The following is a 12,185-nucleotide window of genomic DNA, read 5'->3' on the forward strand; positions in this document are numbered from 1 at the left end:
AGAGCTGCAGTCGGGCTCTGTGTGCTGCGGGCATGTTTCCTGTCCATGCTGGGGCTGCACCCAGCCACAAAGACTTCTGGGTACGTAGCTCATGGTTCACAGCAGCCAGCACCAAGCCGCGTGGATTTGGATATTCAATTCTCATTCGTTTTAGTGGGAACCTAAACCCCTTGGGCAACGTAGACAATCTCAGCCCTCGTCTGCAAGAGAATGAGCCTTGTATTGGAGACCCATCCAGCTAGTGAGACCGAAGGCTTTCAGCACTCGCTGTCATGTGACGCCTCTTGCAATAACACAGACGCTCATCGCAGGCTCTGGAGCCTTTGCACCCCCTGGCATCGCTCCTGCTCTGACTCCCACTGATCTGAATAGATCCCAAGTGCCGGTCCCATCTGGATATGCGGGGGTGACACTGAGTGTCCGATCCTCCAGGTCACAGCTCCCTCCTTCCCTGGCAGGGAGAGCAGTGCCACTTCTGGGGTACCCTCCCTCCAAGGGATCACACACGTGTCTCTGCGGCGACTTCTTCTCAGCCAGCAGGATGCGGGTCGCGGAGTCCCGCTGGGTCAGAGCCATGGCTCGCCCCGATCTCGAAGCACAGGCTGGGTGCGGGCTCTTGGGACCAGCAGCAGTGTCCACGGAGGGCAGCGTGGTGAGAGGAGCTGGAAAGACACAGAGGAGAGGGCACCGGCTGGTTTGAGAGACAAGGAGGCCGGTGGAGAAACTCACCACCCGAAGCACCACCAAGGGGAAGGGCTGCCCAGCGGTTCGGTTGCTACTCCGGGATGCCAGCTCTGCCACAGAGGCCCTGGGTGACCTCGAGTGAATCATTTAGATCTGTGCCTCAGTTTCCCATCTGTACAAACAGCACTGCCCTGCTCTCAGACACTGCGGGCCTGCAATCTACAGAGCCACCCAGCCGCTGCTCAGACAGGAAGAGATCGCCTGGAACAGACATTCTGCTTCCGTGAAATGGCCTGGCCAAATCCTGTGGCCAATGACTAACGCCTCAGAGGGAGGCGAACCTCGCCTTGGCCAGCACCGGGGGTCTTTATTGTATAACGGACCCCTCCAATGGCCCTGCGTGGTTGTTGCAGGTAGGGCTTCAAGCACAAGCAATCGTATGCTCTCCACACACGGTGGCTCGACCTTCTGTATTCACGGCACTCTCCGGCTCGCTGCCTGGGCAATGGTCTTAGCCAGACATGGGCAAGGCTGGGCCGCAGACTCCCCCCCCCCAGCAAGAGGAAAACTCCCTTTCACAACTGGAGACTTCTCGAGGGGAAAGGCTAACTCCTCGGCTGAGAAATCAATTGTTCTGCAGCTCATCTACCGCACAGAGAGGGAAAAAAACCCAGCAGCCAATGCGCCCAAAGCCCTGAGGAGAAGAGTTTATTCTCTTTGTAATTCAACTCCAATATCGTTACAATTGACTTTTCCCTCCCACGCCCTCCTCGCTCTCCCATGGAGACGCCAATCTCTACCAGGAAACTGCGGCTCTAGCCGATGGCACCCGGAGCACAGAGGCAGGGAGCCTGCCCCGCACTGCATCCCAGCTGGTGCTCGGCTCCACCAACCAAAGCCGACCCCTGGGAACATAAGGGCAGGACAAAGAGAGGGCAGCCCAGCAGGCAGGAGGATGGACTGAGAGGTGGGAGACCTGGGCTCTATCCCTGGCTCTGCCATTGATTCACTGTACAGCCTTGGGCAAGTCACTTCCCCAGTCCATGCCTCCGTTTCTCCTTATGTTTTGCCTGTGTAGATGGTCAGCTCTCCAGGGTATGTACAATAGTGCCCCCATACCTAAAATACAGAATCAAACACAAGGAAAGCAGGTTTCCCCTTTAGGATATTTTCCTAGCTCTTAAGAGATGTTACCCCCCCCCTTTGGGGCACAACTTCACAGTTTAACAGACCTTAACTGACACTCCCCTTTGTTTAGTTCCATCCCATCCCTCCTACGAGTTACATACCCCAAAGCACCCTCCCCTTCTTGGCGTTTGCACCCCTCCAAAGCCAGGCCCCATTAGGGGATCATCTTTCCCCCCCTTAAGTCAATCCCGCCAGCCCCTTAATCATTTCATTGGCAGCTTGGCTCCGAGTCCCATTTGTTCCGGCTGCTGACATCACCTGCTGGTGTTTTGCAAAGCAGTCAGGGAGCAGAGCTGGACAGAAGGGCAAAGAGCACTGACCGGGCATGCAGGAGACCTGGGCTAGGCACTTCACCCCACAGGCAGGAGATGAATAAACCTTCCCTGGCCTTGTTTATTTGGAGCACAAACACTTTGGGGGCGGGGACTGTCTCTCGCTACATGAACGGGCAGCACCTAGCACCTGGAGGCCTGTCTTAGTGGGTCTCATTGATGGGCTACTATGATACCGTTAAAACATACCATGGTTATTTGGGGTCCTGGAGCCCAGGGCACTAACCCCAGTGCCCTGGTCAGATTCCCGCGTGTCAAATTCCAAGCTGCCTCCTCAGTAAAAAGACAGAATCCTGCTTCCTCAAACAGTAACACAGGCTCACTGCCAGCCAGCCATGGGAAGCACGTGGTATCGCAGTGTGAATGCTCTGCACCAGTGCCCAGAGTTAACGTGGCATAAGAGTTTCCATTCTAAGCCCCCGTTCACACAGGCTGATCACTTTCTGAAACGTTCTCTCCCTCCCACACACGCACCTTGTAAGTTGTAACGTTCCAAGCTTAGGGCCCTGGATTCAACCCCTGCCTGGCCTCTGTGTGGAAACAAGTCCCATTTGACTTGCGCTTTACACCCCTTGGACCCTTCGTCTTCTGCTTTCAGTTACCCAAGGTGAAAATCGAGACGAACCCCTGGGAGTCGAAGGCACAGCTCTCAGAGGGCAGAATCTGGCGCAGCGGTGTACTCACTTAAAATGATTTTTTAAAATATCTGTGGGTTTCATCCTTTAACACACAGTGGCTCTGTTACAAAAGAAAAAAGTTTCACACACACCCCCTTTCCCCTCCGTCACAAAAAAATGTCAGGACTACCCTCCCCCATCTACCCATAGTGGTCACCCCCTGTTCTAACTTGTTGGGCCACCCAGGTTCAGACCCTGGGATTTAACCCAATATTTCCCAAACTTTTGAAAACTGAGTCCTCCCCACGCACCAAACAAGGAAATGAAACCTATCACATCCAATTTGCAACACTCTCACGTCCCTCCTGAGGAACCACCAGCATAAATCTTCATACGGTCCTTCCTCACACATCACCAGTGACATCTGAGTCAGCCCCCACCAGAACAAAAAGAGGTTCGCACTTCTGAGCAATTGTTTCAGGCTCTCTGCAAATTCAGGCAGGCATTGCAGTATCGGTTACACTCAGTTCACACCTTGAAGGTTTCCCTCTCAAGTCTAAAAACTAGAGACTTACTTTAAAAAAAAGAAAAGAAAACAAAGTTGAGACCCTGGAGAACAACGGAGAGGTCTGTCCATACACCCCCAGAGTCTCCTTTGTGCCTCTCATTTTGGAAAACACTGGTTTAAGCAAAAGCCCTTTGTTATGTTATTACTATCATACAGACAATGCCTCCTGTTATTCCCTTCTTCCCCCACAAAACACACACAGACAGGACAGCTGTCCCAACACCCTGCAAACCGCAATTGCGACGCTATGCTCACACTGCACTGTGGAAGATCCATGCAAGCAGCCCACGATCTAACATATGTTCTTTGTCCTTATTGAGCTGACAAGCAAGACAAAGCTGCATAATTGCTCCCAGAAACAAAACATTTAAAATGAAAACAAAGTGAAAAATTCGCAGACCCTGCCAAGAGATCTGTAAAGCACAAGACTGCAGAATCAGGCTGTAGATTTGTGGGAATCGGGGGGAGCTCCCAGCTCTGCCTCTGACCGCATGCGTGATCTTGGGCAAATCACCTTAGACCTTGATTCTCAGATACGCTGAGCTAGCTGCAGTTAAGGGGAGCTGCGGGTGCTCAGTGCCTCTGAAAATCTGGCCCTGGGTCTCTCTGTGCCTCAGTTCCCCCTCTGCACAAACGGGGAGAACACTTTATTAGCGCACAGGTAGCATTAGGAGAGCAACCCCATTTATGTATGTGAGATGCTCAGATACTACAGAGACGGGGTGGGCACCACAGAAGAACTTAGACAGGCTTGGAGAGATTCCTGTTAAGTCTCATCCGTTACTTTAAACCATATATTTGGAGAAGTGTGGATACCTAGTGGACAGAGCATTGGACTGGGAGTCAGGAGACCCAGGTTCTATTCCCAGCTCTGCAGGTGACTTTGGGCAAGTCACATCCCCCTCCCTGCCTCAGTGTCCCCATCTGCCTTTTGTCTCTTAAGACTCTAAGGCCTCTGGGGCAGTCTCTTGCTATGTGAATATACAGCACCTAGCGCAAGGGGGCCCTGATCTCTAGCGCTCCTATAATACAAAGGACATTTTTGCTCCATGTTAGCACCGTGCTTAGCACCCTCAGTACCCATCTCTCTCAGGTACGTATATGGCTCCCATTACCTAGTATCTGAGTGCCTCATGCTCTAACATAATGATCCTCCCCCACCCCTGTGAGGCAGGGCAGGGCCAGTATCCCCATTGTACAGAAGGGGAAGTGAGGCCCAGAGAGGCTACGGCCTTGCCCAAGTTACACAGGAAGTCTGTGGTGGCAGCGGGGCTCAAACCCAGATCAAGTCCCAGGCTAGCACCCGACCCAGTGGACCATCTTTCCTCTCCTGTGGCTCGTCGCACGCCTGCAATGCAAATCTCAAAATATTCAATCCCTTCATATCGATTCCTAGGAGTCCAGAGATCATCATCCAGCATTTGCATGAAAACCACCACCACTGAAGCTGAACCCACCAGATGAGCCCTCATCGCACAAGGAGATCGAACTGACATACAGTGCAGCTCCGCTCCTGAGCAGGGCAGTCATTCCACTACTCAATCTTCCCAGACCAGCTGCTGAGCATCTCCAATGGGGCCGTTCAATGGAAAGGGGTTAGTCTGGGGGAAAGGATTATAACTGGATCGTCACCCAGATGATCTTGCCTATAAAGGAAAGTTTTAAGGCCCTCCCACCGCCTCCCCATTGCTGCTTCTTCAAAATCTGTCACTCTGAAAAATCCGTAAGGCTCTAGGGCTTAAACTCTCAGTGTTTAGTGTCTTTCATGGCATTTCTCAAGCCTCTCCCAAGCACGGGTATGGCATCTCCTTCCTAACATCCCAGCTTCACAGCAAAAGCCACTATGCCTGGGAACCTATTACTCCACGCTAAATGGCACCTGTGTTTTACCCATGTTCCCAGTTAGTACCAAGGCCCTGGGCCTAGACAATGCCCCAAATCGTGCAGTTAAGTCCCATCTCTACCAGAGACTTAAGAGTCAGATTTCAAGGGTGGGCAAACTTTTTGGACCGAGGGCCACATCGGGGTTGCGAAACTGTATGGAGGGCCAGGTAGGGAAGGCTGTGTCGCCCCAAACAGCCTGGTCCCTGCCCCCTCCCACTTCCCACCCCCTGACTGCCCCCCTCAGAACCCCCGACCCATCCAACCCCCCGCTCCCTGTCCCCTGACCGTCTCCTCCCAGGACCCCCTGCCCCTAAGCACCCCCCCAGGACCCCACCCCCTATCCAACCCCCCCTGCACTCCCTGACCCCTATCCACACCCCCACCCCTGACAGGTCCCCCGGTACTCCCATGCCTATCCAACCCCCCCCGTTCCCCATTCCCGACTGCCCCCCAGGAGTTCCTGCCCCTTATCCAACCCCTGCCCTGCTCCCCGCACCTTTACCACGCCGCTCATAGCGGCAGGACTGGCAGCCGCGCTGCCCGCAAGGCGAGCTGAGGCTGCAGGGGTGAGGGGACAGCAGGGGAAGGGCTGGGGGCTAGCCTCGCCTCCCTGGCCGGGAGCTCAGGGGCTGGGCAGGATGGTCCCGCAGGCCGGATGTGGCCTGCGGGCCATAGTTTGCCCACCTCTGATCTAATCTGACCTCCTGCTTAACCCCGGCCATAACATTTCACCCAGTGACAGCTGCAGCCAACTCACGCCTTGTGGCCCCAGCTGGAGCATATCTGACATTCCTCCAAATGCCAGTAAAACTCTGCTTGTAACACAGCATCTCAGTAACAGCTCTATAAAGGGATGCTTGAGACTTTCAACGCAACATTTAGACTTGGGGGCAAGATAGTGCCACGGCAATCTAACACCAGTAGGAATTGTTTTAATCTGTTAGCCAGCATGTATTTGTAATATGTATTGCACATTACTTTACAGATAAATGCCAGCACATATTTGAATGGTCTTCTGCTTACTCTTATTCACTTATGCTAAGTATCCCAGAGCGTTTTGCAAAGCTGAAGTCAGCTTTGGAGCTAGCAAATATGAAATCTGTCAAAGACACATTTGTTCTATATTTTAGGACAGGTACCGACCGACATGGGCAACTGGTTCAGAATGTAGCATTCAAAATGAAGATAAGAAAAATACAGAATAAACCACCAGTTAAGGAACCGTTACAAACTGGTGGGTTGGGTTCTAGTGATGTAACTTGCAAAACCATACTATAAATATAGCTAGTTTAAATGCACATTTCGGAAGCACGCCTTCTGAGTCAGGGGAACACGCTACATGATAAGAATTGCTTCCCAGGTGGAGGGTATGTCTGCTTTTCGTATTGTACTGTTTTATCTGGAGACAATCAGTTTGCCTACATTTGGTGATATGGTCTCTTGAACGTTTTTAATAATGAATCATGCATGTAATCAAAACAATTAGCTATGCTTTTAGTCAACATAGTTTGGGGAACCAGAGAGGAGCCAAGCATTAGTCAAACCAGTCTGGCACAGGGTCATGACCTGGCCGTTTGGATTTGGGATAGGAATCTTGTAAAGATTGGACGCCCGCGGGTACGGGTCCTAAGTACACTTGTAGCAGGATAGCGCTACTTTGGCAAATAACTGGTTAATAAAGATTACAGAAAGCAAAAACTGCTTTCTGGGCATAAAGCCATGCCTTAAGAATACATAAAGATTGATTACAAGTGAAACATTCCTTTTTGGGGTCATAGCAGCAGGGCTGACAACAGGATATAATTAAACAAGCACTAAGTCGTCTAACTACAACAGGCCAATATTTTCAAATAAGTGTACCTAAAGCTAGGCTTCTCCATCTCTATTTTTGCACCCCAGTCCTGTAAATAATAATAATACCCAGCTCTTCTGCAGTGCTTTTCATCCACAGATCTCAAAGTGCTTTACAAAAGGGGTCAGTACCATTATCCCCAAGCTACAGATGGGGAAACTGAGACACAGGGAGGCGATGTGACTTCCCCAAGGTCACCCAGCAGGCCACTGGTAGAGCCAGGAACAGATTCTAAGTATTTCAAGTTCCCACTAAGCAACACAGCCCAATGGCAGCTGGCTTCAATGGGACTACTCACAGGGCATAAAATGAAGCACGTGCATAATTCTTTGCAGGATCAGGGTTTTAGGTAGCAAAATAAGTGGCCTGATTTCAGAGATACTGGACTCCCTTCAATTTCAATGGTAGGTTAAGGCTCTTATCTATGCATTCAAGCCCCAATCCTGTAATTTACACGTGGACAGACCCCTGTCCTGGGCAGAGTGCCATGCAGATGAAGCAGTCTGCCCGCAGGTTGTCAATTGCCGAACTAGGGTCTAAATAGGGATCTGGATACCTCATTTTAAGGCACCCTAGTTTGAAAATTAGATATTAAAATGTGGAAGAGTTTTTGCCTCAGACACTTTCCCTTTTTTGCAAATGATTTTGCTAGCCCATAAACCAGAAAAGCACCATTTATTAAAGGGGGGAAGAAACAAACCTCTCAACAGCCTAATAGATACAAACAAGTAAATAATGATAAATAAAAAAAATTAAAAAAAAAGAAATGGGAGAAAGTCCCCAGGAAACATGCTTGCCGAGTGAAATATTTCAATAAAAATTAAAAAATCCATTGAGAAGAGTTTTGATTTAAGCATTCCCACTGCAGTGTCTGCACCCCAAACACTGCAGCATCGTGCTAGCACGAGAGCCAGAAAGCAAAAATCAGCCAGAAACAAAGGAGAAACTATTGTCCAAATTGACTAACATGCAAAAGAATAAAAAAGGGTAACAACCTAAAAGATGAAATGTAGATTAAATACTGTAAGTGGTTTATTCGTAAGAATTTGTTACTATTTAATAACGTTATATAAATTGGTTATATAATTTTTGGAAGGCAGAAGGATTGAGCAAGTCACTTCTCTCTGGCCTCAGTTTCCTCTCCCACCCTGTGTCTGCCTTATCTAACTTCTTCAAGTCTCTGATGCGTGCATGTACAGCATCCTAGTACCATGGGGCCAGTTCTCAGATAGAGCTTTGTATAACTGTAATACAAAAACAAACAACGACGACTTTAATCTGATTGTGTCCCTTTAAAGTTGGAGGGGAAACCACTTTCTGTGGCAAATCTCTATTTTCAATAGCTTAGAACTTGCTCCCCGGAAAAAATGATTTGGGGTCTGAAATTTCTCCTGCTTATTTTTACAATGACCTGGGCCATGGCCCTGCAAAACACTTAACACGTGAATAGCCCTGCAGAGGCCACCGAGGTGGAGAGCTACTAATACTTCTATTGTCCACTGTGTATGGCGGGGACTGCCCTTTCGCTCGGTCTTTGCACAGCCCCAGCACAGTGGGGTCCTGGGCCACGACCAAGGCTCCTGGGTGCTGGACAGTATAAACAACAACGAATAATAACACATGCGTGTAAGTGTTTGGATGAATGGGCACCTTATTTTGGAAGCTTTCGGCCATTTTTCAGTTATTCAAGCGCAGAGCTGGGGAGAGGATAGCAGAGCGGGTGATTAGATCAGTTAAGAAAGCGTAAGGCTGAGTTTAAGAATGAGAATCTTCACGGCCCTCCGATCTCTGAAAAACCGCCTCTCTTTTCAGCCGCCGCACCGGATTCGTACACCCTGTGCTAAGGCCCTGTGGGAGGAACGCACCGTCTGCCTCATTTGCAAGGATCTGATTTAGGAACGATAGAGGCTGGGGGATTCGGGAACAGCCACCGGTAGCAGCTTTACAGGCACCCGTTATTTTCCTTCACACTTCGGCACGGAAAGAAATAGTATCACATGGCCCATGACCCCACTGTGCAAGGCGCTGTACAAACCCTGAACAAAAAGGTGGTCCCTGCCCCCCCCCAAGGCTGACCATCTAAGGGTACGTCTACACTAACACAGCACAGCTATACCAAAGATGCTTCCCACGTCGATGGAAGCGGGTTTTCCATCCTCTCCCAGAGGCGGTAGCTAGGTCAACAGAATAATTCTTCAAAATTCTGCACAGCCCTCAGCGATGTAGCTAGGCCAATCCAATTTGTAGGTGTAGCCCAGACCCAAGCAACACTGTTATCCACTTACACAGCACCTAAGTCCTAAGCAGCAGGCTGGAACCATTGCATGAACAAATGGAGCCCTATCGAATACACAACCTGGTGAAGAGCAGGGGGTGTTGGGGAGGGGGCAGAGGGTCCCAGACACTGTATGTGGCTTGGAAGAGCAGGGGAGGGGTCCCATGCGCTGTCTATGGCCCAGCAGAACTGGGAAGGGGGCAGGGGGTCCCAGACACTGTACGTGACCTGGCAGAGCTGGGGAGGGGATCCCATACATTGTATGTGGCCCGGTGGAGCTGGGGAGGGGGCAGGGGGTCCCATACATTGTACATGGCCCGGTGGAGCTGGGGAGGGGGCAGGGGGTCCCATGCACAGTATGGGGCCTGGGAAGGGAAGGGATGAGGAGGTCCCAGACGCTGTAGGTGGAGCAGAGAAGGGACCGGTGGGGCAGGGGGCAGGGCCCGGGCACTGTGCGGGACCCGGGGGCGCAGGGAGGGGAAGGGGGTGGGGGGGCCCGGGCACGGTGCGGGACCCAGGGGGGCAGGGAAGGGGTGGGGGGGCCCGGGCACGGTGTGGGACCCAGGGGGGCAGGCAAGGGAAGGGGGTGGGGGGGGCCCGGGCACGGGGCGGGACCCGGGGGGGGGCAGAGAAGGGAAGGGGGTTGGGGGGCCCGGGCACGGGGCGGGACCCAGGGGGGCAGGGAGGGGAAGGGGGTGGGGGGGCACGGGGCGGGACCCAGGGGGGCAGGGAAGGGGTGGGGGGGCCCGGGCACGGGGCGGGACCCAGGGGGGCAGGGAAGGGGTGGGGGGGCCCGGGCACGGGGCGGGACCCGGGGGTGTCGTGGGAGTCCGGGGGGGTCCGGTGCATGTTTCCCCGCGGGCAGGGTCCCCCCCCGGCCCGCGCTCACCCCGGCCCCGCCGCCGCCGCCTCCCCCCCGTGCGCGCCCGGCAGAGCTCGCCCGAGAGCCGCCGCCGCCCGGCCCGGCCCGGCCCGGCCCGGATCCCCGAGCCCGGGGCGCGTTTCCCCTGCCGCGGGGCGGCTCGGGCCTGTCCCGTCACGGGGGCGTCTGGGCGGGAGCTGGGTGATGGGCGGGGGGGGGGGGGGGGCGAAATATATTCAACAGGCCTCGCGTTCCCCCCCTTCGTCTCTTTTCATCCCCCCCATCACCAGGAGAAGGGGGGGGTCCCCTCCTGGTCTGCAGGAAGGGATTGTATATTGGGGGGGGGGGGGCGTTGCCTGGATGGGGCAAGAAATTTGGCCCTTTACCTGCCGCAAATTTACCTGCCTCAGTTTCCCCCACCGAGGGGCGACACCATTGTAAAGGGTGTTTTCACCTCCTCTCCTGGGCCCGGATCCTTAAGGGGTCGCAGCCTCCACTGATTTCACTGTTAGGAGCCTGAAGGCCTTGAAGGATTTGGGCCTTGGTTGCACGTTACAGATCTCGGGGAACAGGCTGCAGTCGTGGGGCTGTGAAGGCGGAGATTTCCAAAGAGCCCCATTAAAAGGAAGACTCGAAGGTGCCCGTCCTACAAACAATTTCACAGGTGCAGTCCATACTAATAAACAATACTGATCGGCGAGGGTAACTTTCATTTCAGGCACTCAAAGGCCTTTACAAACGTTAATTAAGCTTAATATGATTTGCATTACAATAGTGCCGAGAGCCCCATCAGAGATAAGTTTCAGAGGAGCAGCCCTGTTAGTCTGTATTCGCAAAAAGAAAGAGGACTTGTGGCACCTTAGAGACTAACCAATTTATTTGAGCATAAGCTTTCGTGAGCTACAGCCCACTTCATCGGATGTCCTTTTCTTTTATCAGAGATAAAGGCTCTGTTCTTCTAAGCGTGATATCAATATTTATTCACAAGCCAATCCCTGTCCCAGAGAATGTGCAAGCTAGTTTTGCAATATTCCCCAAAGTACAATACTGCAGTGAAATCTGCACTAAGAACATGAAAACGGCCACAATGGATCAAACTCTAGGTCCATCTAGCCCAGTGTCCTGTTTTCCAACAGTGGCCAATGCCAGGTGCTTCAGAGGGAATGAACAGAACAGGGCATCAAGTGATCCACCCACTGTCGAAATTTCCCAGCTTCTGGCAAACAGAGCTAACTTTAGAAATCACCCTCTGTAAAGCAGTTAATGTACTTTATTAAGGAAGAAGTCTCTGTCTCCATCTCAAACGTCACTGAAACAAATTCTGCTTTGATGAAACAGCATCTTTCAACCAACTCAGCTTCTCTTCCTGTACCCAACCAGGGCCCGATACAACACGCTAAAACTCTTAGAAGCAGTGACAGACTTGTGCAACGGTACCTTTTCGATCATCAATATTTTGGCTTCTTTCAGTTTGTTTGGCCCAGACAACAAGCAATTAGAGAAAAGCACAGCTGAAATGCTGTTCATAGACTATTAGGGTTGGAAGAGACCTCAGGAGCTCATCTAGTCCAGTGGCCTCCAAACTGGGGTGTGAGATGATCCTAGGGGGTGCATGGCAGCAGGAGCGCTGCTGGATGGCATTCCGCCGTTTTTTTCCTTTGGTGGCAGCTCTGCACGTTCATGGCTGGTGTTCCCCGCCGGCGGCTCGCCTGCGATAGGTCTTCTGTTCTTCTTCCGTCGGCGGCATGTCTGTGGCAGGTCGTCCGGTCTTCACCCTGTGGGTGCGCGAGCCAAAAAGTTTGGAGACCACTGATCTAGTCCAACTCCCTGCTCAAAGCAGAGCCAACCCCAACTAAATCATCCCAGCCAGGGCTTTATCAATAAAAATGGCCTTTTGGGTTTTCTGGATTTTTTTGACTGATA

At 52.2% G+C, this 12,185-nt stretch overlaps 1 protein-coding gene across 1 annotated transcript in view; it reads right to left on the reverse strand.

Moving 5' to 3' along the window:
- Nucleotides 1-12,185, reverse strand: part of LOC144257659 (glycerol-3-phosphate acyltransferase 2, mitochondrial-like) — a 145,887-nt gene that overhangs the window by 31,335 nt on the left and 102,367 nt on the right. Inside the window, exon 4 of the mRNA XM_077805709.1 lies at nt 508-662. Within this exon, the coding sequence (XP_077661835.1) occupies nt 508-662 (155 nt within the window). The remainder of the gene's footprint in view (nt 1-507; nt 663-12,185) is intronic.

This window comes from Eretmochelys imbricata, chromosome 26 (assembly GCF_965152235.1).
Source record: "Eretmochelys imbricata isolate rEreImb1 chromosome 26, rEreImb1.hap1, whole genome shotgun sequence".
Classification (NCBI taxonomy): domain Eukaryota; kingdom Metazoa; phylum Chordata; order Testudines; family Cheloniidae; genus Eretmochelys; species Eretmochelys imbricata.